The 26,476-nt window shown below is 54.8% G+C and overlaps 6 protein-coding genes across 6 annotated transcripts; 3 read left to right on the top strand and 3 right to left on the bottom strand.

The window, feature by feature from the left end:
- Positions 1 to 707: 707 nt before the first annotated feature.
- CH63R_09919 (Glycosyl hydrolase family 17) lies at positions 708 to 1,898 on the top strand (the record flags this gene model as incomplete). The annotated part of the gene is made up of 3 exons (XM_018304893.1): positions 708 to 973; positions 1,069 to 1,469; positions 1,660 to 1,898. 3 exons carry the CDS (start codon positions 708 to 710, stop codon positions 1,896 to 1,898), a joined length of 906 nt encoding a protein of 301 aa, XP_018154317.1.
- Positions 1,899 to 3,667: 1,769 nt separating this feature from the next.
- On the bottom strand, positions 3,668 to 3,947 carry CH63R_09918 (Secreted protein; the record flags this gene model as incomplete). Its single annotated transcript, XM_018304892.1, has 2 exons — positions 3,668 to 3,710; positions 3,793 to 3,947. 2 exons carry the CDS (start codon positions 3,945 to 3,947, stop codon positions 3,668 to 3,670), a joined length of 198 nt encoding a protein of 65 aa, XP_018154316.1.
- A 7,261-nt stretch (positions 3,948 to 11,208) lies between these two features.
- On the bottom strand, positions 11,209 to 12,572 carry CH63R_09917 (Vacuolar membrane pq loop repeat protein; the record flags this gene model as incomplete). Its single annotated transcript, XM_018304891.1, has 4 exons — positions 11,209 to 11,420; positions 11,515 to 12,063; positions 12,275 to 12,374; positions 12,459 to 12,572. The coding sequence occupies 4 exons, from the start codon at positions 12,570 to 12,572 to the stop codon at positions 11,209 to 11,211; spliced, it is 975 nt and encodes a 324-aa protein (XP_018154315.1).
- A 1,220-nt stretch (positions 12,573 to 13,792) lies between these two features.
- Positions 13,793 to 14,852, top strand: CH63R_09916 (S1/P1 Nuclease; the record flags this gene model as incomplete). The annotated part of the gene is made up of 3 exons (XM_018304890.1): positions 13,793 to 13,856; positions 13,936 to 14,595; positions 14,665 to 14,852. The coding sequence occupies 3 exons, from the start codon at positions 13,793 to 13,795 to the stop codon at positions 14,850 to 14,852; spliced, it is 912 nt and encodes a 303-aa protein (XP_018154314.1).
- Positions 14,853 to 19,898: 5,046 nt separating this feature from the next.
- On the top strand, positions 19,899 to 21,653 carry CH63R_09915 (Ribosomal protein s17; the record flags this gene model as incomplete). The annotated part of the gene is made up of 4 exons (XM_018304889.1): positions 19,899 to 20,164; positions 20,220 to 20,887; positions 20,947 to 20,991; positions 21,052 to 21,653. 4 exons carry the CDS (start codon positions 19,899 to 19,901, stop codon positions 21,651 to 21,653), a joined length of 1,581 nt encoding a protein of 526 aa, XP_018154313.1.
- Positions 21,654 to 24,480: 2,827 nt separating this feature from the next.
- On the bottom strand, positions 24,481 to 25,541 carry CH63R_09914 (uncharacterized protein; the record flags this gene model as incomplete). The annotated part of the gene is made up of 2 exons (XM_018304888.1): positions 24,481 to 25,223; positions 25,286 to 25,541. 2 exons carry the CDS (start codon positions 25,539 to 25,541, stop codon positions 24,481 to 24,483), a joined length of 999 nt encoding a protein of 332 aa, XP_018154312.1.
- Between the last annotated feature and the right edge of the window lie 935 nt (positions 25,542 to 26,476).

The following is a 26,476-nucleotide window of genomic DNA, read 5'->3' as shown; positions in this document are numbered from 1 at the left end:
GGATTATGCAGTGCCTCCTGTTCTGAACAGCTACGGTCTTCGCAGTTATCAGCCTCGAATCGTCACATGACGTTGGATGAAACAGTCACTGTTGCCGACAACAAAAAAAGGGAATTAACATGGCATGGATAGCTGAGCTTATGAGAATTGCAGCCGGCCCAGAGCGGAAGGCAGACTGCGGGCAAAGTCGAAGGACAGCGAGAGCGAAAACGACGACGAAAGTGCCAAAGCTCCTGGCACATTTAGTAAGCTTAGGGGTTGGAAAGCACCGAAGCAGAGACGATCGCTGAGTTCCGTTCCACTGGTTCGTCCCGAGTCGCGAGGGAGGTGCGGGATGCCAAGCTTTGACCCTGGCTGCATCCCGCTCTTTCCTGATTCGGACATGGCAGGAAGAGAACGCTCACTTCCTTCCCAAACTCGATGCTGAATGCCCTCACTCGTGGAATGGGATGTTATGAGGAACACATTCGAATGACGTAGTCCCGCCCATCCCACATCTTCTTGTCTTATTGACAAAAGTCGTCTTTCTTTTCTCCTCTTTTGCACCAACCTAAATCCACCCTCCATCGTCCCTCTGCCTCAATTATTCAATAGTCTCTCCTTCCTCCACCTGTAAAAGATACCTCGACTCATCTCATTCGCAGCCAGCACCTCAAACGAATCTAAATAGACTAATACTCGTAAGCCTACGCTCACCAAAAGCTGCCATGCATCTCGCGTCAGTGATCGCCGCCACCCTGGCGGCAGCCCCTGGCCTGACTCTGGCTTCCGGTTCTCTGGGCTTCGCCCTCGGTGCGAAGCAGCCAGATGGCCAATGCAAGTATCAGGCGGACTACGAAGCGGACTTCAGAGCCATTCGCGATGCCTCGGGCAGCAGCGTCGTGCGCATCTATGCCGCCGATCAGTGCAACACGGCCCAGCAGATCCTCCCCGCCGCGAAGAAGGAGGACTTCCAAGTGATCCTAGGCATCTGGTAAGTTTACTGCCCACCACCGATAAGCTTCTCATCCCCCGACTCCGTCAAAGCTTAGAAGGGGAAACGCGGCACGTTCTGACTCGGACGGGCAGGCCCGATACGGCGGAGTCGTACGCAGCCGACAAAGCTGCAATCCTCCGCCATACCCCCGGCTACGAGGCCCAGGTCTACGCCATCACCGTCGGCTCCGAATCCTTGTATCGTGGAAACTTCACGGGCGTCCAACTCGCAGACATGATCAAAGACATGAAGGCGTCGACACCTCACTTCAGGGTCGGCACGGCGGACAGCTGGAACAAGTACCAAGACGGCACGGCCGATGCTGTCATCAAACAGGCTGACATTCTGCTCGCCAACGCTTTCTCGTACTGGCAAGGCCAGACGCGCGACAACGCCACTGCCTGTTTCTTCGACTCCATTATGCAGGCGTTCGGGCGCATCCAGAGCGTCAGCGGATCGACCAACAAGCCCGAGCTGTGGGTGGGCGAGACTGGTGAGTCTGATTGATGCGTTTTTCGTTACCATTGATCCATTCCTCTGATCGTTTGTCGACATTGTATATGTCATCTTCTCTGTGCATCGAGCACGGAACACCGAATACCTTACATCTTACTCCATGCACTCCCACCCGACCATGCCGCAATGATGAAGGTTGGATTGCTGACTACCCCGATTGAGTTCAGGCTGGCCCAGCGACGGCGCAAGGTACCAGAAGGCCGTCCCCGGACATGACAACGCTCAAGCTTTCTACGGCGAGAGTGTCTGCGGCATGGTCAACTGGGGCTTCAACGTCTTCTTCTTTGAGGCGTTTGACGAGCCCTGGAAGCCCCATGCCATCGGCAAGGACGGCAGCGAAGCGCCCGAGACTCACTGGGGCGGAATGAAGGCCGACCGCACCGCCAAGTATTCGCTGAAGTGTTAAACCGACCGCCAGCGAAAGCCCACGCAAGCGATGGCAGGACATGATGGGAGATTTCTTTGCCCGAAACGGGAGGGGAGGCATTTCAGATGACACGGCCCAAGGGCGAAGGTGATGTTCAAGCCGCATCGTGGGACTGGTTTCAGTAGCCAAAGAAACGAAATTCAGTAAACACACTTTGTTTCCTCATCTGGTAATCGATGGAATGAATTCGATGAATGTTCCACGCGAAAGGGGACGGCGATCGGAAGAGACGGTTTCTATTTTTCGAGCATCTGACGCGTCTTCGTCTGGATGTTGACTCGTCTCGGTCCCGAGACTTACGAGGCCCAGGTTTCCTGGTTGTCTCCCAGGCACATAGGTCAGCCAAGCTTCCGGTGATTGGAGAAGATTCTTCGCAACGTCCGGGCGCGGCAGAGTGTGTGTGAGGTCGCCTACGCGGATTGGCCCATGGGCTGGCTAGGCTTAAGGTTCTTGAGGCTCTCATGTGTAGGTTGTAACAGATTCTTTTGTTGGTTGGCGGCGAATTGGTCAAATGGCTAAACGGTCACAGGGGTACGTACCTATGGGAAGAAAAATACGAGAGGAGAGGGAAGGGGGAGAGGGCATGTGCGAAAAGAGGCAGGCACCCCCCCTTCGTCCGATACTCTGGAACGCGGTGAGGTCGGGACGAAACGCACACGGGGCACCGATGTTGGTGGTTCTGAGGCAGCTCGAGCATCAGTGCGTCCAGGCACGCGAAAACCCAAAACATGGTCCGCCAGGAGCGAGGCTGCGGGAAAAGTATATCGGGTTCGGTTTATCATTTATTTGCTACTTGCGCGCGCGCACGCGCACGCGCGTGTGTGCGTTAGTGTGTGTAAGTGAGTGTTCTTCCAGGAGGGCGGGTTGGGTGTGTTCAGTGGCGTGACGGCCCAGCCACTGGGGGGAGGGGGTTCGTGTTTGATGGGCGCCGTGGCTTGTCTGGCATGAAGTGTGTCAAACACGACTGCTTCAAGCTTGAAGTTCTTGGCTGTTAGCGAGGGGTAAGAGCGGTCGGACAAGTAAAGTGAGAAACGGAAAAGAGGGGGAGGGTTATGTTCAAAATTTATTCATTTTCAATTAATGTGAAAAGTGAATAATATGGTTAGAAGATTCTAGTTATATCGTGAGGTAGATGAGAAAAGGGGGAAGGGGGGATATCGGTGGTAGGAATAAGAAGTGAGAAAAAATGTGGTGAAGAAGAATGCCAAGAACCATACACGCGGCATCATCGGACGTCCGAAGCGGGAGGCCGATGATTGCGATGTGTACGGAACTTGGATGCACATTAGTTTTTTTTTGGGTCGGTGAAGGGGGAAAAAAAGTCCTCCACCGAAAGTCCGCCCGTTTCCGCTCTCTCTCCTTCATGATTGTGAAAATGCCCCAATGTACAAAAAAATAATGAGATGTCGCTGATGCTGATGATGGTGCTGATGATGATGCTTCGTGAGCCCGTCACTGAAAGTTGTGGGATTTTCCTCCTCCGCCTTTGCCCCCCGCTGCTCATCCATCGTACGGGGAGTGACACGAAGGCCATCCCTACTCCCCTCCCCACCATCGTGGTGAAAGAGGTAAGCCTTTTTTTACGATGAAGCGTGGCGGAGGAGGTGGTGGTGAATTCGTTTTGAGAAGAAGACGGTTCATCGGAATCGCCGGAGCAACGAAGAAAATGAGTGCTCACGACAAGCTCCGGCCTGTCTTCTTCGTCAATCCCCCCCTCATCGCACGGCGGGATAGAGTGCGATGATCCTTTACTGCGGGGCCATTTTTTCGCCGTCTGGCCGGGAGGGAGTTCTTTCTATGACCTTAGTGGTCTGGAGAGGGATATGTTAGTCGGGGCGGTGAAAATTGTGTGAGAAGACAAGAGAATACTCACGCGCAGCCCTGGGGCGTGACGACGCCGAAGAAGCAGTCCCCGGATACCTTCTGGTCTGGCGGGATGATTTGATTTGGGCGGACGGGGGTGATCACAACGCCGGCGGCGGCGAGAGACGCGCACAGCGTCGTCAAAAGGGCAAGTGAGACCTTCATCGTCGACGGATGTGTTGTGGATATCGCGAGATGTGGCGGGCTCCGTCGAGCAGGTTTCCCCCCACCAATCTTCCTGTTTGAATGCCCTTTTCTTTTCTTTCCTTTCTCTTTCTAGTCGAGTTTCCCTGCTCGCCTTTTCCTGCGGTCCTCCCTAGCGAGCGAAATCTGTGTGATTTATCGTCGTCGTCGAGCTAGCGACGATATCGTGAGCGTGGTTGAGCGAGGGCAGTTGTTCGGTCGGTCAAGGTGCATATACCGGAGATGCACCAGATAGATGTATGGGTTGATGAGCGAAAGGGCGGAAGGTTTTCTCTTCTTCTCTGGATTCAGACCAGCTGGGAACAGGATGTCGAGGCACGGGGCGGGCGCTTGATGTAAATGAGGGTTGTAGGCGGGAGTGTAAGTGTGGGTGTGTGTGAGCGTGCAGGACGGGCGCACTGGGTTGCCGCAGCGTGCAGGAAACGAGCGAGGCGAGGATGCAGGCACGAAGTTAAGAGAGATATGAGGAGCGTGTGTAAGCGGATTAGACTTTCAGCGGGAGAGGCGTGGGTGTGGGCGGGATGTCGGTGTTAAAAAGAGAAGCGGGCGAAGAGCGAAGTGGGTTGCAGATCTCTTGGTGTGCGTGCGGTGCCGTGCGTGAGGAACCGTGTGATGTTGTGTGGTTGGTTGACGTCGGGCTGGTGTTGCTGATGGTGTTTTGGATAGCCGTGGGACGAGGCAGCATAAGGTGAGTGAGTGAGCGAGGAGAGCGTAAGAGCGTGAGAGGAGAGAGGGAAAAGAAAAGAGGGACGCGGGTTTGTGATATCGGACGATGATGGGCTGTGACGAAACTCGTCTCGACAGGGGTCGTTGTGGAATGTGGCACAGAGGTGGGTTGAGGGCGTGAGGAGGAAGGGAGAGGGAAGTCTGGATGGATAGGTAGTCTATGGATACGGTCTAGTGTAAGAGGGGGCGGCTTCGGAGACGAGCGAGGGTGGTCCTCCCAAGGCTTGCCAAGCAGAGGAGGTTATTGAACCGCAATCGATGCTAAGCATTCAAGGGAGCAGGGGGCATGGCTGCGGTTCAGCGTTCGACGGGCTAAGGACCAGGGGGCCAGAGGGGGAGACAGAGAGCAAGAGTGAAAGGCTCCCCTCCCCGTGGAACCCGTTTGGGGATGGAGGACCGAGATGAGCGGGTGGAGTTTCAGGGTGTGAAACCCATTGCAGCGATGCGGGATTGCGGTGAGAGTTGAGGGCGGGGAATGATTCTAATTTATTGGGGTCTGGAATGTCATGCCGGCGGGCGAAAGGCTCTTCTTCGGTGTTGCGGCGCGCCTAGAATCCTTGGGACGTGGGCTCTCGTGATTTACACGAGATTTGCGCCGCTTCGGTCGAAGGACGAGGATGAAGGTACAGACAGCATCCATCTGCCTTGCGCCGTGCGTCTGCGCTGGGGGGGGGCCTCTAAGCAAAAGAGAAGGGAAATGAAGAACGAGAGAGCCGGGAATGAAGAGGCGCGGGTGCAGAAGCGCCCAAGCCGCCGTCACGGTCGCCGAACAAGAGACGCGCGAGATCGTCAGAGAGGTTCGGGCTCCAGCATCGACCACGGGACCGAAGGGAATTAAGGTTGTGAGGTTGTAGGGTAGCACGCGGGCGATTGGACAGGCGGCTCAGGTACGGACGTGAGTGAGCCCCAGATGTTCTGGAATACGTTGGAGATTAAGCGTAGGTGGTGTAGCATAGCACAATAGGCAATCGGTACCCAGGTAGGTACTCATAATTGCGACAAGACGGCAAAGTCGGCGTCTGCACTCCGAGTTGCCGTTTGACCGTTGCCCCACCTCCCTCTCCACTCCAATTCCCCTATTTTTTCGCAGCTGGTGAGCAGTGATTGGTTCTCAATGATGATATGCGATACGCCCGAATTTTCTGCACACCCATTCAGGTTCGCGCCCTGGCGCTTCTCCCGGGATGTGGTGGGGCACCTGTCTCGTACGGGACCGAGGATGCAAGGGGGAAAATGAGATCTATGTATTTTGATTGGCTGATATGGATCAGGTGTGGTGAGAGGGCAGCTGAGCTGCTGCAGCCAATCACGCGGCCACGGTCTGAAGATGGAGATGCACATCTCCTCTAATACGGTTCCTCTTAGATAGGTATTTTGATGAAGGGGAAAGACAAAGAACTAAGATCACGGAGGGACTAAGATAGAGTTGTAATTGTGGCCGAATCGACCGCTGTCTGGCTGGCAGCTTGGCATTTTCGCGAGTTGATCAAGCTCACCAAGACGACCACCAACAAGGTCCAACCCAGGTGATGAGACGTCTGCGCACGAGGCGTCGAGGCGTGCCTGGCTGGAACCAGGGGCTTCGCTGTCACTTTGGACGTTCGATCCCTGAGGATGGAAAGCCACAAACCCCTCCCTCCCCTTTGGCAAGTCGCCACTCTAGCAGAAACAAAACCCGTGGCTCGACAAAGATTGATTCTCCGGCATTCGTTCGGTTTTTTTGGTTTTGGTCTTTGGGGGGGGGGGTTGAGCCCCACTCCACTCGCTGCCTCGAGAGTCGACCGTCATCAGTCCACAATCGCCCGTCGCTCGATTCATCGACGCGATCCCTGACGGTGATCCCGCAGAAGAGTCCTTCGTCGGTCATCGGGCCACTGGCCATGACCGAGGCGCGACGCACCACTTCAGACTTGCACTCCCCTTTTCTGCTGATGCCCAGCTTCTTGTCGGTCGCGAAGTGTCACATTCCAAACCCGACGGACGCGCTTCGTGGCAGATGTGTCTGGACGAGGAGGATCTGCCAAACAGCCAAGAGGGCTTGGTACACGCTGTCATCGGCATTTGAAGGCTGAGGCTGAAGCATCATGACGGATCCTGCGAAACGTGGCGTATGGGCCTGGATAAGGGGGGGTTGGTGGAGGGGGGAGGGGACGAGCCTTCAACATCGTTATCATCACCATCATCATCATCATCATCACCCAACCCAGCGATACAAACCTGCGAACCCGTTCTCCCATTGTTGGGAACCACGCGATTGACGCAGACTCTGATGCATCCCGCTGAGCTAATCCATTCTCGCACCGGGATCGTGGGTGGGCGCCCGGACGACACCAATTGCCGGGCCAGGCAACTTCTACCGGGTTCATACCTGGACTCGACGGCTCGTGTGCAATGCAGGTCATCATCGCCCGCGTCCGTCCCCCCTCGTGCCTCTTCCTCACAGAAACCCGCACGAGCCATCCTTTTTTTTCTTCTTTTTTTCTTACGGATAAAGATTTCTTTTTTTATTATTCGCTGACAATGACTATGCCATGTTCTCGGCTTGATTGCCTCGCCTCCCCTTTCCTGCGGCTCTGCTGTTCCCTCCCGTCCATGGGACCTGGGCCCCGGGTCGTCTCTGCAGTGATCTCTTCTCTCCTCTCCCCCCGCCCCTTGACGTCCATCCGCTTACCACTCTCTGATCGCAGTTTCGCGTGGCAACGGGTTTGTTGTCGTCCTTCGGCTGTGCACTGCCCATCGCGCTGATGCTTTCTTGATACGCGGCGGGAACGAAATGTGTTTGTGGTATATCTCCCGCGCGGGGGTTTCTCGTTCCCTTCATGCCGTGTTGTCCGTCCCCCCCCCCTTCTTACGAGTCACATCACTCTCTACCGTTCAATACACAAGTCCCATCGACTCCAACGGAAACGAACATCCCCTCGGACGATGGTTCTCGTTCAACGATATTCACAAGACGTTACTACTAAGGCTCCTCGGCTTGTCACTGGATCGACATGCCGCGCCGGCCGAGGCCTGGTTTCGGTGCTACGGTCTGCCGTTGCACGATGTCTTGCCATGGCGGGTACCGGTGGCCCCAGGGCCTCGTGGTGTATTGGGACCATTGTGTCCTATCTCAGAGGAACGTCGCATGCGCTCCTCTGGCTCTCGAGTCATTCATTGGCCGCGTACGCGCCGTAGGCTTGTGGAATTCGTCACAGTCTGTTCCTCAACTGCGGTCTGGGCTGGCTTGGCCCAGACCGACGTCATGACGCGTCGGGTCTGAGCTCGATGCTCGAAACAGATGCCGCTGGGGATAACCGTCGTTTTATTGGAACAACACCCTGCGACAGTCCGCGGTTGGGGCGACTCTGGATCCTGTGAATCAAACCCCTGCTCTGATACACTCCCTCCGACGTAGGAGATGCTCAGTCTCCATCGACGAGTGATGTATGGGGCTGTCTTTCCTCGTTCATCAATGATCGGATATCTCGACAGCATCCGCCCCGGCAGGGCACTTGGCTTTCTGTAGCAGTGGTCAAGAACTGCGGCGATAGCCCGGGCTCATCAACAGTCGCGAAGCTGTGGTCTGCGATATTCCTCCGTGCTGTGGCGTTACCGTCGCTCACCCCCGAGCTTGCTCTAGTGCGGTTCTTATTCCCTTGTTGCTTTCGTGAGGGACGCTGACGGAGGAGATAGAAGCGATATCTATGCACCCCTGGCCTATGTGGCCCAGGCTAGTCGCCCCGTCTATGCCGGTGTGACAGTCGTCCTGGCGACGTGTTTCGGGTTCTCTGGATTGCACTGGCGTCCAGGGAGCGTAGCGAACGGGTGGAGTGTTTGGGGAGTTGTTAAGCGACCAGTGGTTGTGTAACCGTTGTCTCTAGCGAAAGGGGAGAAAAGCTGTCGGCACATTGGCAGCCATGTTGACGTGAGGTTGGTTGTTTTCGTCTTCCTTCTTTGATCATAACGCCGTTGCCTTAACACGCTGTTCAAGACGCCGCACCCAAACAAAGGGCCGTTTGGACTGTAGGCTGAAGGACTTGACGAAGCTCGATTCTGGCTACTTGTTCTTCGAGCCCCGCAGTCCCTTTACCGTGGCGTCAAGCTCGTAGACCTCTCCTAGTTGTTGGCCACGTAGTTTCTGCTCCGACCTCTGTGAGTTGGATGTATACCTGTGTTCATTTTCAGCGAATCGTGTTGGCCACGACGATCGGAGAGCTCCTGCATCTTGGAGTCGACCACGCAAGCCAAATATCCAATGCCCTAGAGAATGTGCTGGATGGCCACTGACTTAAACTGTCGTCTGATTTCCTCGCCCTTGCGTCTTGAATGCCTTTGGAAGATGCATAATTAGCTGCAAATACGCCAAACGCCCGAAAACACGTCAGGAAACGTGACATCTGGACAGATAAAGGGTTGTTAAAAGGACACTACAAGCGAACCAACTCACCTCCTACACACATTGTGCGGTCCAGAACCTCAAACCATAGTGTCGAGAGCCCGTTCCCACACAGAGTGATAATCTGTCTGTCCTCACTCGTAGTCGATCCGCCGAGTCGTGAGGCTGGTCCGAGACTGTACAAAGCTAACAATAACAGATTCGGTGCCTAATGCCACTTGTTGTTAGGTGATACTTGGCAACGAAAAATGCCCGCTGCTCCTCTACCAGAGACTCTTACCTCCTTTTGCAACGAGTTCTCGCCGGATAAGGAGAAGGGATTCAAACCGCGCTCCTCATGCAATCACATTCATTCGCATGTGCCATCACTGTAAAATGATTGATCGTCCCATATTGAACACGGCCTCGCGCGTCCTCGAGCTGATGAAGAAATAGAAAAGAAATACACCATCATACTAAGTTAACTGCATAAGAACAGGCATAGTGATGATATCAGATCATCTACTTCTCCCCCCCCCCCTATTGTGTGACTGACTCAACCGCTGGACTCATCTTGGTTCTACCCCAGCAAAACCATCGTTGTTAAGTAGAATAAACGTTGTATCTCACAGCTTTGTTGCTTGATTTTTTTCTTTTGCCCATTCACCCACTACAAGGATCTCTACAACGTAGTCTCTTCCATATGTACATCCGCGCTAGACCTGAAGATGGTTTTTCTTCAGATATTCAGACGGACTTGTGGACACAGCTCAACAAAACCTCACTTACGACACCAAAAAATAGGATCCGTACGCAACCGGGTTAAAAGAAAGCAAAGAGGGCCAACACTAGAGACACCGTGGCGACCCAGCCTGTGGCTTCCGTTTCATAGGCGGGAGCCGTCCCGTTCTCGGCGTCCATAATTTAGACACATATCCTCTGCAGTGATAAGATATCCTCGAGCCAATACAACACGGACAGAATCTCCTGCAGTGCAGTGTTCGAAGCCACGCCCGCAGGAACCTGCCGCACCTCCGATATAGCGAGCGTGTTCAGACTCAAAAACACTTGGGGGGGATGATGTTGAACTCGCGCTGCGGTATAGATTTGTACTATTTCGGACACATTCAAGTCGGGGAGACCTGTCGTGTCGTTAGTTATCACTTGTTCAAGTGCCGAATTGTGAGAATCATACGTCTGTGTTGCTAAGCCTATCATCCTTTGTCAAGCCTCCAAACCTCGTCTCACCATGTACACACCTGCAATCTCTTTCGAGCACAAAGATAGATTAAACATTAAACCAACAGAAGAGGGTGCAACAGAACACGCGCCTTGAAAAGACCGTATCCCGATTCGTGGCATGTCGTCCAACCTCGGGACCCTACCCGGAACCCATCCCCGTCGTCCGCCGGACCCGCCACACGCCACGCGCCATACGCCACGTCCGCCACCGGCCGGGAGCACCGAAGACCACCGGCAGGGTTTACAACGCCGCACCCGCAGCCCGCAGCCCGCAGCCCGTGCTTCCAAGTATCCGCAAATTCAAGGACCCTCCCCTTTCCCTCCTCCATACTCTTACGTACAAACAATCGTCACACTCGTAGCGGGGGGCTTGACTCGGAGCCAGTCACGCGCGCAACCCCCAGACTCACAGCTCAGCATGCAGTACAGGGCAACCAATCCGGAACCAAGCCCAGATTCCGAATGACGAACATTCTCAGCGAAGGGAAGTCTATCGGGGTGCCCCTCAAGATTTTCCGCGTATGACTGAACAATCAAGAGACTTGAAAGAACGAGTTGTCATTATTATGTATATATGCAAATGCCATCATGATGGGTAAAGCACCGGTTGGATAAACCGTGTGCACGTACCAAAGCTTGTGTAATCATGACCCTGCCAGAAAAACGCCGAAAATGCAGTCCTTAATGATGCACCCCTCTGCCCCAAATGCCGCAAAGCTTGCAAGTCCTCGTCTAGATCCCATCTAGTCACCACCCCCTCGTACATGTTCATCATCCGACATCTCACATCACCAAACATCTCAAATCGTCCAAAGCGGGCCGTAGCAGTACTAACATCAGGTAACTGCAGAGGTGACCCGATGCTGGTATCAGTCACCCACGTGTAGATGCCCCCGCTTACGCCTGGTCGTCCAGCTTCGCCTCGCGACGCGGCGCGTACATGTGGAATTGCGCAAAGATGACGAAATCCTCAGCTATCGTACCCAGGGATCCGAGCAGCCATGGAAGCGCGTTGAGGAGATAGGCCTTGTCCTGCTTGAAGGCGACCAGACTAGCGCCATAGGTGAGGTTTCCGGTGAGTGAGAGGAGGAAGAAGAGCAGCGCGAGGCCTGGACGTCCACAAGTTAGCATGTGTTCCTTTTATTAACAACCCAACTCGATCTCCTAGATCATCGAAAAGAGGGGAGAGACGAGGAAACCAACCTTCACAAGACTTCTCCCGGTAGTTCTTCACAATCTGCGGGATCCGTGCCGTGAGATAGCACACGGCACTGACATAGCCCAGGAACAAGCCCACCTTCTCCAGCGTGCCGGCCGCCTGTCCAGGCGCGCCGAGGTCCGCATCCGGTGAGTCCCACGCGCCCGCCTTGTACGAGACGAACCACCCGGCCGCACCGACGAGGTACACGGCAAAGATGCTCAGTGTGTTGTGCAGCCACGGGTTGCTGTCCGGGGTGTCGTCCTCGCCCGTGACCATCTTGCGCAGCGGGTCGAGCGAGCTCTCCTCGTGCAGGCCCTGGCGACGATGCGAGCCGGGGAGGCCGGCGGCAGAGGAGCTGCGGCGGCGCGGGGACGGGAGGAGGGGCTCGTCTTCGGTGGCTTCCGCCGGGGCGACGGAGGAGCGGCGGCGTGACGCGCGACGGGCATTCTTGGTGTTGTAATAGACGCACTGGCCAATGAGAATGAGGTCTGCGAAGCAGAAATAGGTCGCGAGGGCGACTGCTGTCGGTGCAAGGTGCGTGAAGAGGGCGCCTGTTGTTGAAAGGTGAGTCAGTAACTAGGTACCAAGAGCACGCGCCAAGTTGTGTTGTGCTGGTGGTGGTGACTTGGACAGAAATTTTCGGTGCGACCGGCGCATCCCCTCGGGATGGCGGTGAGGTCGACAAAAGTGCCACGGCGAAAGTATCACTGAGCATAAGATTCGAGGCGTAGAGAATGGTGCCCAAAGGGCTGCTTTGCTTACCTAGGAGGTTCGTCGCGTCGCCGATCAGCCAGATGATCAGGAAGCCCATAGACAGGCCGTCAGCGCTCTGTGCCTTGTAATTGGCGAGGAGCTGCGGCAGCTAGACAGACATGCAAGTCAGTACCGGAAACTACAATGTCTGAAGCGGCGCGTAGTGGCTGCGAGGGCCTTAGAGCGAACGTACGAGGAGGCATATCCACGCGGTCAAGCTGATGCTGCCAAAGATTCCCGACAGAGCTTCCTCGGCCTTGGGCGTGTGCGATAAGGCGGCGTAAGCCGTGACGGCAAATGAAGCCATGATTGTTGAACTGGGTCGATTTGAACTGAAGGGATTTGAACAAAAAACGAAGGAGAAGAAAGGAAACAGTTGGTCTCTCTTCTGCCGTTTCGATTCTCGGTCAGGTGGTCAAGTGGGATGGATGGATGGCAGAGCAGAGAGTCACGCAGCAAAAAACCACAGGTTTGACAGAATGCGATAGGCGACCCCTCCCCCGTCCAATCCGCACCCACCCTTTTACACTTTTCCGTCTCCTTATCTCTTATCGCTGACCGCATCCGATAACTAGACCCTGCATGACATAACCTATGGACCAAGAGAGGCTTGGCGGTGGCCTGTGGAAGCCGAGGGTGGTACCCGATAGGGTATATAGTGGGGTTATAACATGGATCATCTCCAGCAAAACTTGAAAGAAGGGCGGAAACCCAAGCAAGTGCGGGTTTACCGCTTTCAAGATAGTGCTATTTGCGGAGGAGCCTTGGACTTTGAGCTGGCACCAAGTTCGCCAATGAGACGCCTGGGTTTGTCATCTTTGGAATGAAGACAACGACAGGATACCGCAGAAAACCCGGTGGATAGGGCCAGAGTTGACGGGGCTGAGCTTATGTAATGCATCCAAGATGCCTCTGTGACGCAGCAGCATCGAGATGAACCGCTCGCTTGCTCCAAATAACATGCGCGAATGCAGATGTTGCATAAACCATCATCCGATGTTTAAAAACAAGCCCCCCAATCATTCTGACAACGAAAGCAGACTTAAATGTTGCATTCCAGCTGGCCACCGGACACTCGCCGATCATCAGTATTCTCTCCAATGATGTTTCACGTGGACGCATTCCTCGCACAGCCACGACTCGCCCCGCTCTCTGTGGCTGATGCAGGTGTTGAACGGGCGAGGGGTCTCGAGGTCCGTTCCTCGGCCAACTCACCTTCGGCCGGGGGTCCTGCACCAACGGCCCGCACAGCACCAATCAATCATCCATCCATCCGTATTGACGTTGACGTTGACGTGAATGGGCGTTGGTGGGCGTGCATCGCTCCCGTCCCTCCCTGTCCCAAAAGACCGGTGACCCGACCACGCGTCGGACTCCCATTTAAGCTCGTGTCCATCCTGTTCCTGTGTTGATAGCCCTCATCGGACACTTTGAAAGCCATCAATAGTAATTGCGGCGAGCCTCTAACTGTCGAACCACCTAGCTTGCAAACAAACGCCCGCCCGTAATACAAAGTGCAAGCCTACCATGAAGCTATCAAGCACCGTCGCGCTGCTCGGTGCATCTTTGCCCGGAGTCCTCGCGTGGGGAAGTAAGCGCATTCGGTCCTGTGCTCTGCGTCAGCGTTGGAATAGTCTATCGGCAGCTGTACTGACTGCTCAAACCGTCAGGTCTGGGACACATCGCGACGGCGTACCTGGCCAGCCACTTCGTCGCAAACACGACCGAGAATTTCTTCCAAGAACTCTTGCGTAACGACACCGAGCACTACCTGGCCGGCGTCGCGACCTGGGCCGACACGATCCGGTACACGAGATGGGGCCACTTCACGGGACCATTCCACTTCATCGACGCCCACGACAGCCCGCCCGAGTACTGTGGTGTTGATCTCGAACGGGACTGCAAGGCCCAGGGCTGTGTTGTGACGGCCCTCGCCAACTACACCGCGCGGTCGCTGGACCCCGAGCTGAGCGGCTGGGAGCGCAACCAGGCCGCGAGGTTCGTCGTGCACTTCATCGGCGATATCCACCAGCCTCTTCACAACGAGGACGTGGCCCGAGGTGGAAACGGAATCCACGTGAAGTGGCACGGCACCGACTTCAATCTGCACCACGTCTGGGACAGCTCCATCGCCGAAAAGTTGATTGGGGGCTCCCGCCGGAGGCCGTACGACAACGCGAAGCGGTGGGCGGACGAGCTGGCCGAGGAGATTAAGACGGGAAGGTTTGCCGAGCAAAGAGAGGAGTGGCTGAAGAGCCTGGACTTCGACAATGTCAACGCAACCGGGCTGCAGTGGGCGAGAGAGGGCAACGCCTTCGTGTGTACGCACGGTATGTTGATCCTCGAGCCGGCGCCGTCAACAAACCGTAATGGCGACGTTTAGACTAATGTTTGTTTAGTGTTTCCCGAGGGGCCGCGTGCGATCGCCGGACAGGAGCTCGGCGGCGAGTATTTTGAGAAGGCAGCGCCGGTGATTGAGCTCCAGGTGGCCCGCGCAGGCGTAAGGATGGCCGCTTGGCTGGATCTGATTGCCGTCGCGTACCAAGATCAAGCGAGAAAGGCCAGTGTGGCCATGGAAGAGTTATGAGATGAGACGCCAAGCATATGCCGCTGCCTGTACTCCCGACTTCCCATAGAACATTCTTGTTTACTCACCGGGCGAAACGTGACTTGACGCAGCCAAAACTCGGACCATATATGGTAGCCCTTTGCTACTGGCCAATTGCATCATGACACACGTTGTCAAGCAATTGACTGATGAAACGACAGCCTATGACAGATTGCCAAGACCTCAAGAGGCTCCTTCCTGGCCATATTGCCGAAAGTCACAACAGCCGCTACGCGGCGGTTCAGTGACTTTGCATCGCCAGCAAAAGTGGTCGGGTGTTGCGGACGGAAGGGTGATCACGCCGAATGTGTTATATGGTCTTGGCCAGACTCTCTCCGATCGAAGAGTACTTTTGTTGGCTGGCCGTGTTTTATTACCATGGAAGAGTGTTTCCCAGAGGCGCACTCGGCAGACGTTTCCTGGCGTTGAAAGAAGTGGCGTGACCTCGGCTTGCTGGGTAGTGGAGAATTTGGAATCGGACAGGTGGCGGCTTCAACGTCTGGCAGTGGTAGCGGAGTGTGCGTAGCCCTTAGGATGATAGGTGACGTCTGGCATCAGGATTGCGATGACAGCCCTTGTCGAGGGTCTGAGGGCAGCAGGAGGAGCATTCTTTCAAAGGGGATTGGACGCCAATGGCAGTGCATGGCAGAAGACCCAACGGGATTGGCACGGCTTCTGCACATCAAGTTTTGCGATGACGGCTGAGCTTGCTGGATCGTCATTCAAGGTAGCGAAAGAAGGCAATGGGAAGCGTTTGTACCTCCGACAGTCGTCGGGTTTCAACTCTTCCTTCCGAGCTGGGACGGAAGACATGTATGCAAAGAGCCTCCGAGGAGAATGCCTGCAGGTAAGGTGAAGACGAGATTAGGCCTGCTGTCACGAGTGACAAATGGACGGAAGTTGAGGTGAACCTGTTTCACCATGGAGTCTTTGGCACAGGCTTCAAACTCAGCCTCGCGTCGCAGGACGGTGCGTCCCCCCCTTGGCGAATGAAGTGGTGGATGTCCTCGGGGTCGTCTCTGACAGGGGCGCGCCCAACCCCAATAAACCGGACCCAGGGGAAGAAAAATGACTTCGTGACAAGCCGTTTATTCGATCATTTGGAGCCTGCCAGGAGAATGATCCGCCCGTGTATGCGGGATTGTGTAAGAGACGAGACAGATTCGGGAGAGGCGTTTGCCGTGGTGCCGGACCTCTGACTGTGTTGGTGGGCGTTGGCTGATGCAGCCAGATGATCTGTTGTAATTGAGCTTGAAGCATTGAGCCGTAAATCCGTGCTGTTGGAGCACAGACCCGCAGGTTCTCTCTCACATGTCTGTGTGCAAGTTTGGTACGTACAGTACTGGCTGTCCACAGTAAAGGTCCGCGACTGTCGGGCGACGACGCAAAAGGTGCAATTCGGCGAAAGCGAGCCCAAAGACGCGTCTCCAGCATCGGCCACACACCGGAAGCCGTAAGGCAAACTAATATGTACAAGCCGATCAATAGCATTAGATTCGGTCCTTTGCAAAAGAATGCCCGATATGAGGCAGCCCAAATAGGAAAGTTCTTGGCCCTGATGCCCTCTGAGTTGACAGCAGGGAATTAGCATATGAGATGAAAATCGAAACTGTCATCCCATGGATAAGCATCTTTTTCGGCCCAGGGGTTGCCATGAGGAAGATCAGATTAGCCTTTCCCACGGATGGCTCATGCAAAAGCACACCGAGCTCGCAATAGGAAGAAAGGGGGGATGGATGACAGATGACCGGCGAAACGGTGGACTGAATGACATGGAGAGAGCAGCTTGCAACTTCCAAGGAGAAGGGACGTCGAGGGTGGGGTGGGAGACTCGGGAGAGACTCGGGAGGAAGCAGTGCCGTGGGCAAGAAACCAGCACTGGGCAGTTCACGACTCCACGGTGCTCCCGCCCCTGCCCCTACACCCTCCAGGACCGCCACGGTGGGGCGCGGTTTGAATGGACGGGATGCTAAGGACAACCTTAAAAATGGCAAGAGTGGTCAAGCGAGAGAGGGAACCCAATCTTTCCTGTTTCGTTCGTAAAGGTGGGGCGCTGGGATCTCCACGGCGGGTTGGAGCCACGACTTGAGCCGCTGCAGGTACAGAGTACCGACTGAGTGTAAACTGCAATTCCACTTGGCGCTCGTGGGCAGGCAACTGCGAGGAACGCGGAGATGACACAGGTACGTACCTCCGTTCCACGAATTCGTCGCATGTCCCCTCATCTCCTTGTGAAATGCTACTCATGGGAGGGAAGGAGGGATTCCTTGGCTCTCTCTCTCTCTCTCTCTCTCTCTCTCTCTCAACGCTTGACGGGAGGGAGGTGAATCATCCCCGGCGGTCCAACCACACCAAGCAAAACCTCACCTCCCCAAGCTCCTACGCTCCCTTGCTCTCTCGCGAGGCCCCTGGCGCCGCGCGCACCCTCTTTTCTCAAACTGACAGTCAAGGGCACAGCAGATGGACGTCTCCGTCCTAGTCCTAGGGGTGCCAGGGGTCTGTCTCGCCGTCATCCGAACTTGCCAATTGAGAGATTGGTTTGTTGGACGTTTGGTGCCGCCATTGTTCCACGCTCTCACCGGTAGGTTACTGCAGAAGCCAAAGGAAACGAGCTATTCCGTATGCTTTGCTACCTAGTAGGTAGTTACGCCGGAAAGCGGTGGAAGAGGGCCCCGCTAACGCTCCGCGTGTCGCCGCCCGCTCGGCCAAGCCAAACGAGGTTTTCGGCTCGGAGGCACACGATACAGTCACGGCCTTATCTACGGTACTAAACCCATGAGGGGCAGCGCGCTTTGGTGCAACGAAATGCGGTGGGGACGGTGATGCAAATCGAACCGAGCCCTTCCATCCTCAATGCGACATGACGATTGCTGTTAGCATCTCGGTGCAAGTGGTCGGCCGTCGCACTAGCACGGCATGTCTCGCCCGTCTAAACGGTCCGTCGCCAATCATCCCTTTGCCGCTTTCTCCCGGCCAGGCTCGAGACCGCTCTGGTTACGCCGGTACCCGCAGAAGCACCACAGAAGCACCACAGAAAAAAAGAAGAAGAAAAAAGGAGAAGGGGTGGCGGAAACACAGCACGGCTCGAGGATCGCCAAACGGTAACGTCGGTCAAAATACCCCGGCCTTCACGAAGACTACGATGTACGCGATGCATCTCCCGTGCGTGTCTTCGTAGTAAGAAGTACGGAGTATGTGGGCATCAATCCAGGGCCCCAAGGAAAGCCGAGTGTCCGGAGGCAAATCATGGGCAATCACCAAAAGGCTTAGCATGAGATGCTAAAGCCATGATGATTCAGGGCCCAGTCGCGCCACATTCAGCTCCCTCTGCAGTGTACCATTCATCTTGACATCGAGAGAACTGTACCGACCAGCCAGCTAAAGACGGCCCCTCGATGCCTGCACCGTTGCAGTGTTGGTAGTGTATCCACTGCAAGACTGCGACGGAGGAGGAGGCGTCGCCCAGAGGACAAGCCTACCAGTACACGATACGTAACACGCGACACACGAAGATAAGTAAAGACGGAGAAGGGAGGACTGAACCGCGCTTAACAGACGTTGAGATGTAAAAGAAGTGGCATTCAGTGTGTCTCCTTTCGCTTCATCGACGCGTCGGACGAAACGCCATTTGCCTGATGTGCCGGGGACGAACCCCCGCCATTGGCTCGCTAAGCCGTGCCGGGACCATGTGGAGACTCCATGACCCCATTCTGCGACGACAGGAGCCGCATCAGACCTTGCGGCGGCACAAGCCACGATTGAACGGACTTCTGACAGCACTTCTCCAACACCGAGTCCCTGCGCCTTTTCCCCTGCCAATATTCGCTCCCCCCCCTCCTTTCCACGCTTTACGATGTGCGCTTCACGCTGGCAAGGCGGATGCGGGTGCCACCCCCGGAAGGGGGAGGGACCTGCCATGCGTCGACGTTGGATGACGACGGAGACGGGCACACACTGACTGACGTTAGCCGAACCGCCCTGTTCGACTCAACTTATCCGGTCACCTCACCTGCCATCTCGTTGAGTTGGGTCGGGACCTGTCCGTCATTGACGCCCACCTTTGCTCAACCCTTCGCTTGTCCTCTTTTTTCACACCTCCTGCCAACAGTCCTGCCCCCTTCTCCGTCCCATGTCATGCGGCCAATGCTCGAATACCCCTGCAGGAGCTCAAATCTCTGTTCCTACCTCACTCGTTCCCCCGATCCCCTGCCTGTCTCTCCCGCTCAAGAGGCGTCTCCCCTTGGTCTCTCTAGCTGTCGCATACCCTCTCATCAGACAGACGCTACCTCCTTACCTGCCTCACTAATGCCCAGTTCTTGAGTACGAGGGTACTTTCACTACACCTTCGAGTGTGTCTCTTCACACCTCCATTACGCCATCCACTGCCAGGCCTGCCATCCATTGCCTGCACGGGGCTCGGATCCTAAGCAGCTCCTATGTGCTCAACCCTCCGGCTTCCAGTTTGAGCCTTGTGTAGTAGCCCATACTACTGCTCTTGTTAGCCAGCTTTCGCCTCCTTTCCCTCATCTTCCCTGCGCCGCGTTTTGGACTCGTGGGGACGATTCCTCCCCCCAAGTCCGCCATGGGTGTCTCCATTAACACCCCCCCTCTCCCCGAGTCCGAGTTCATCTCCAACTTCAAGGTCCCCCCCTGGTCGAATCGGCCCCAGCCTGCAACTACAGCCCTGCACATACAAGACTCGGAAGCTTGGCATATAGGCCATATTTGTCTCGTCTCCTCCTTCTTAACTCGGAGCCGCGCTCAGTTTCAATCATTCCTTTCGTCTTCCCAACCTTTATTTCTATTCTATCCTGTTGCCTCACGCTGGGAGTGTGTCTTCACATTCATTCATTCATTTCTTTCAAGCTTGCTACGTTTTCAGGTGTCGTGACCATTCCTTTCGTATTCACCTCTTGTTCGCCCTTCGGTCTGGAACCACCCCCTTTCGAACGAAATTCATAGTACTTTATTGGACACCAACTCGGTTGGAAACCCACCCCGATTCATCGACGATCAGGAAACAAGATGCAGATTCAAAAGCTCGTTGCCGCCCTCGCGGGCGTGGCTGTCGTTGCCGAGGCCTCGGTTGCTTTCCTCGACTCGCCCTTGAGCGCTGCGCTGGCCAAGCGTCAACAGCGAGGCGGAAACAACAACAATAACAACAACAACAATAACAATAACAATGGTGGAAACAACAACAACAACAACAACCTCTGCTTGCAACAGAACGCGGTGCAGGAGGGTTCAGCGCAGGCCGGACAGCCCAACGCGGAACAGGCCAACTCAGCCACGTAAGTGGACTGACTACCTTCGCCGAGGATCCCCAACGCTAACGAAGCCGCGCAGTGACCAAGCCAACTTCATCAACTTCTGCTCTGGCGAGACTCTCACAAATGGTGAACAGAAGACGGGAGGTTCTTGCAACGGCATTCCCATGGGGAAGATCCCCTCTCAAAACCGGATGGTCTCTACCATCATCCAGAATCCCCCTCACAACGGCAATATCGAGGCCAACCAGGACTTTGACGTCGAACTGAACGTCCAAAACCTGCAAGCCGGCTCCTTCACTGACGCTCAGTCCACCTACTACTCGGCTCCTCAGGACCTTAACGGCGGAGGCCAGATCATCGGTCACGTTCACGTTACCGTGCAGGATATGGGCGGCTCCCTTACGCCCAACCAACCCCTGGACGCATCCAAGTTCGTCTTCTTCAAGGGAATCAATGATGACGGCGATGGAAACGGCAACCTCAAGGCCACTGTCACCGGAGGTCTCCCGGCCGGAAACTACCGTGTCTGCACCATGTCCAGTGCTTCTAACCATCAGCCTGTCCTAATGCCCGTCGCCCAACGTGGTGCCCAGGACGACTGCAACAAATTCACTGTTGGAGGCAACAACAACAACAATAACAACAACAACAACGGTGGAAACAATAACAACAATGGTCAGAACAACAACGGTCAGAACAACAATGGCCAGAACAATAATGGTCAGAACAACAATGGCCAGCAGAGTTCGTCACCGCAAAGTTCTTACGACCCCAACCTGAACCGTCACTGACAAAAGAATTAGACAACAATAACAACAACAACAACCAGGGACAGAACCAGGGCCAGAGTAAGTAGCCAATGTTCTTTTTTTTTATAACCCAATGCACATAGACTGACCGTTCTGCAGACGGAGGGAACCGTAGAGGTAAGCAGAACGGCGGCGGCCGCGGCGGTGCTGGTGCGGGGCGTGGCGCATTCCCTGGTCAATTCCCTGGTCAATTCCCTGGCCAGCCCCCTCAATTCCCTGGATTCGCAAACCCTGGATCGGCCACAACACAATCCCAGACTGGAAATCCAAATGCACAGGAATCCTCAAATGCTAACGCACCCGGCCAGGACGGGGACGCCGCCAGTAACTCGGACGCGTCGGCGACTCCATCGGTAGACCCGGCGGCAGCGGCGCCGACTCAAGGCGGAGGCCCCTTGGGCAATGGCAACAACGGATCTGGACAGAATGGCAACGGTAACTCTTCTGGATCTGAAAAGGGAGGCGCGACCTCGAATGCTATCGGCGGAGTCGCGGCCCCGGCGGTCTTGGACTCTGGCGATAGCAGCCGACCCTTCTCCGTCAACGGCAACTCGTTCGTCTCCAAGGCTAGTGCTGTGCAGCGTGCCTGCGACATTCAACGGAACGGCTGTCTCGATGCTTTCAACGGTGGACGTCTAAATGGGGGTTCCACGGCCGCCTGTGATAGCCAGGTCCAAGCCTGCATCCAGGAGCTCTCATAATCTTTGCCATTCGACAACAAAAACAACCAGGGATCGGGATACGCCGCGCGGGCCACTTGACACGGAGCTACGACTTTTGGACTTTTTCCCACCACGACGACAAGCCTAAGTGTCTTGGATTTCTACCTGGGTCACGATGCAGTGTCCACGGTGTTTTGTTTTCCTTTTGGTTGTCATGCGAAGAAACTGGCAGGAATCTGTTGTAGATGAGAGAATGAGGTCTGGCGTGGACAGTTTTTCATGTTGCTTTTCTTTTGTTTGATGAAAAACCAGCGCTTTACCCGCGTGCTTCGATACCACTCACATACACCCACACCCACACACCTAACATCATCGACAACATGTGGCAAAACCCCTCCCCCTCTATATTATTGTTCTAATGTCATCCCCTCACCCGTCATCCTCATCATTCAACCCCCGACGACAAAACCTCACGATCCGCCTTTCTGTACATTTAGAGGGAGTTTTTTTCCGTTGACAAAGGATACGCAGCATGGCCTGGAAAGAAATGGAAGACACAATTCCAGTAAAGATTTACATGTTTGGTTTGCCTAGTTTGCCGGACTAATTGACATGTCGTAAAGTTTGAACTTTTGGGACGAGTTGGTTCTGCCAACAGGTGACAACTCTGATGTTACCCATCTCATCTCATCACGAGCCCGAGTTAGATCGCACCACACATAAACCTCGTGCGCCCTTTGCGCCCTCGATACTTTCTCGCGGAGGGGGGCAGACGGTACACCGGGGCTTGCTGTTGACTCTCTATCAAAAATGCCGTCGAGAGTGAATGAGCGAAAGGGGGCAAGGGTCAGAGCTAAGGGCCTGCGGCGTCTGATCTGCGTGCGAGTGTGCGTCTCATTTATGCGGCCAGGCCGCTTGGAGACGGGTGAAGGAGAAAAGAGGAAGGTGTGACTAAGCCGAGTTACACGAATTTGTGGAGGTATTCAAGAAAGTAGGAGAGTGGAACATGTTGGCTTGGCGAATGGATTGCTGTGGTTCGTGAAACGTTGGAGTCTCCTCTCCCTCGGAGGAAGGTCAAATAGGGGGAGTGGGGGTTGAGTGGGTGGTGGACGGGTGTGAAGAGACGGTTTAAAAAAGAAAATGAGACAAGGGGAGGGGGAGGGGACGGGAAAGGTTGAGACGCGTTTCAGGCTCTTTCTTCGCTTTGCTGTAGTTGGGACGGATGGGACTTGTGCCGTGGCGGGCTCCCCTGGAGCCCGGGGAGGGGGACCTTACCAGTGCCATCATATAGGTACTGAATGATGTCACGAGTTGACGACAGGACAGGAACGAGAGTGAGAAAGAGAACGGAAGAGTTTGGGGTGGGTTGGGATGGCTGCTTAATTAGGAGAATAGTTTAGCGTTTCGGGATGGGAGATTGCAAGATTTCTGATAGATTGACGCACGCAAGCTTAAAATGGTCCTTATCTTGAGGTCGAGTCTCTCCGGTCCAAGCCCCCCCCCCCCCTCATCTTGTGTGTATGTGTGTGGGTTGGGAGAATGCGATGGACCGCTGGGCTGTGTAGGAAAGGTTATTCTCATGACTCTCTCTCTCTATTTCTCTCTTTTCCGGGTTCTCAAGCCTTCCTTCTCGTCTTCGGCTTCGCTCCCCCCCTAACAATCTTGTTACCTCCTGGTGATTCCGGCGATTTTAGGTAGGGTCTGTCGGCGCCGGTTTTTGGTTGGTGGCGGAGTGCGTGCGCGATTGGGTTGGGCCTTCGACGTCCCCGGGGACGCTAGGACAGGCGGAGTGCGGGTCTCCGGGGTCTTGCTGGTGGTGGTTCAGAGGGTGGCCGCCGTCGTAGGGGCCGGCCGCGTTTAAACTCTTCCGTCGAGAACATATGCGTGCTGCTTCGCTTGACTTGCGAAAAACCGGCCCGGAGGATTGGCACAAGACAAGGAAATGCCGATCGGGGTCTCGCAATATTGAAAGCGTCGCCTGAGCGGAATGTAGACGGTTCGGCTGGTATGTCGACGACCGTTTTCGGCTTGCTGCGGGTCTCCCGAAGTCGGAGGAAGGCATATGAGAAGGATGATTAGGACAGGGCTGTGTAAGGGAGACATGTGTGCGATGGCGAGACTCAAACTTGCAAACTCGGTTGTTTCCCCTTTTTTTGCTGCTTCCGTCGGCCTTTGATAATCGGGCCAGGCAAAAAGGTGACGGCGCCGAGAGTGAGGGAGGACTAGGCTGCCTGCATGCGAATGTTTTCCTGCTGCCGCGTCATGCCCCTTGAATCTCCAGCTGTTAGCTTTTCTTTCTGGCTGACTATACTTTTTTTATTTATAGAAGTCATGCCCGGAGATGCCATCATGTGTGTCGGTCGCGAGAATACGGTTCGGCATTCCTGCTCGCGAAGACAAGGGATCCACTATCGGCGACACTGGGCCGTCAACGCCGATTAAATGGGTCCGTCAGAGCATCTGCCCCCGGAGCCGGATCCGGGCTCGGAGATGGGATCTACGTTACAACGAAACAAGCCCAAATAGCGGTGATGTATGATTCAAAATGATCGAAGTAACAGTATAGTTATGTTTGTATAAACTGGTTCATGAAAGCAATAAAAACACCCAAACCAACACCGACAGGTCGGAACTGATCATTCAGTAAGTGACAAGACTGCACCGTTCAACGTACGGAGAAGGCTATCAGGAAAAAGCAAACCAAAACCAGAAATAAATGGGACTTCTTCAACTTGATGCGATGCATGCCAATTCAATGTACCCCCATCACATTCTCACATGCGCAAACACGGACATGTGCAATTTAAAGACGACTTCCAGATGTCGCAAAGACAGCCCGTTAGTAGCGCAACGTCCGTCTTCAATTTTAAGAAAGCAACGCGAATAGAGTTAAAATAACAACGGCCATGACCGTGGTCATGCGACATGAAGCAGAGGCGGTCGCGGCGTTGCCTGGCGTCGTCGTTACGTTCACCCGCATGCAGAGTATGTTGGGTCTGCTCGCCCGGCCGTTCCTTATGTCGATCCAGTTGTTGAACATGAACACCTGAAGCCGGTTCGTGGCATACGAGAACTCCCGAGCCGCCTCGGCTCCGTTGATCACCCCGCTCTCGAACGTCCAGATGCTCTCTCCGCTCAAAACCGGTTGTGCTTCGCTTAGGGAGTTGTTGTCGGAATCGAGATTCATGTCCGCCGTCGCGAGGGTGAATGTGAAGGGCTGTCTGCCCGACTCCGGCCTGTACTGCGCCGCCGCCCCGAGCGTCCCACTGCATTCGGGGATCTCGGTCCACGGAGGCCTGACGCATTGGTCTCCGTCGAGATTGTTACCCTCGAAGTAGAGCTTGGTGAGACAATCTTCACCCAAGATGTGCTCGCAGTCAACGCTGTTGGTGTTTTCCTCGGTGTACATTTTCGTCACATTGGGTGGGAACAGGTAGTCGAACGTGGTGACGCAGAATGGAGAATTTGATCCCCTCAGCGCCGTTGAGATGTTGCCCCCAAGAGGCCATGATAGATCGTAGGTGGTTGTGAAAAAGGTAGGGTCCGTGATATTCAAGGCCGAGAAGTTGGAGGCGAGATGGGACAGCTTGAACTCGGAAACGTTTACGCCTATACAATTGATCAGTCGGGTGTTCTCCGAGCTCGCGAGACCGAAGAATAATGCTACTCACGCCACGTCCACTCGTCTTGATCAAGCTCAAGGTTACTCCCACCGCTGTCCGCGAACGGTTGGAAGCGTACGGAGCGCGTCGCATTTGGTGCGGCCGCAGATTCCGTGTAGAGCTCAGCGGTTCGGTTGTCGAAAAAGTCCGGCGGTGCTTTGCTTGCGAACGACCCCGGCGAGAGCCAGAAATCTTCGACTGCGGCGGCAGTAGAGGCCAGCAAGGCGGATGCCGAGAAGGCAGCCAGGTGATTTTTACTCTTCATGACGTTGGGTTTTGGGTGCGATTCGAAAACAACGTTGATTCCGTCCGACGGGAGAGCGCTGCCAGACAAAGCGGAACGCCTCAGGCGGCATCACTTCTCTTATACAAAAAGTCGTGCTGAGGTTTCCGCCTCGGGCCAAGGGTGGTCTGCCGATCCGGTCAGCTTGATCTCGCCCGGGGCGCAGCGGGGGAGCTGGGACACGTCGCGCTACGTACGCCCAGGCGCCGAATGTCTTAAGATGGCATTCAGAGTCCTGTGCTAATGCCCTCGGCGACTGCATGCCGCCCAATGTTCTCAGCGTTTTTCATTCCGAAAACGTCTTTGTGGACCTGAAGTGCTCGAAGTGCTGGCTTTCTTGGAAGTACTAGAAAATCCACTTGTTGGGTCGTTTGCAGCAAGCTATCTTGGTCAAGATTGATTTGGGTTTAGTTGTGTCTTAGTGGACACCTGCGTGCTAGTCTCACAATGGCTTTGTCAAGTGAATGCTTCCGTGGTACACTTTGGTCAAAGCCTCCACTGAAACTAAATGTACAGACAGCGTAGATAGATCACGTATCAAGTCGTAACGAAGGAAAGCCAACGCGCTCTTTCAGTTACGTGGCGCGTCGGTGAGCGGCTGAATACCATTACGGCAATAACCGTTTTTACAGCCATAGAACGTTATATGCTGTAAAACGTCGAATTGAAACCCCGGGACATCAACAACCCGTAAGCTTGCCTAGAGGCACATCAAGGTCCGATTAAACGTGTCTTTTGCCATCCTTAATCTTTGTGACTTAGCCACTTCTCTCTTGTATAATCATCCCCGCATGGACATGGTCATTGAAACTACACGTCCTGTGCAGAACACCGGGGACGTAAAGAAATATCTGACAAGCATTACACATAGGTCTGACTTCTCTAAAAAAATTATACCTTTGCATACTCAAAGTATG

The sequence above is a fragment of the Colletotrichum higginsianum genome (genome assembly GCF_001672515.1).
Source record: "Colletotrichum higginsianum IMI 349063 chromosome 7 map unlocalized unitig_7, whole genome shotgun sequence".
Lineage (NCBI taxonomy): Eukaryota > Fungi > Ascomycota > Sordariomycetes > Glomerellales > Glomerellaceae > Colletotrichum > Colletotrichum higginsianum.
This window is presented reverse-complemented; position numbering and strand designations above follow the sequence as displayed.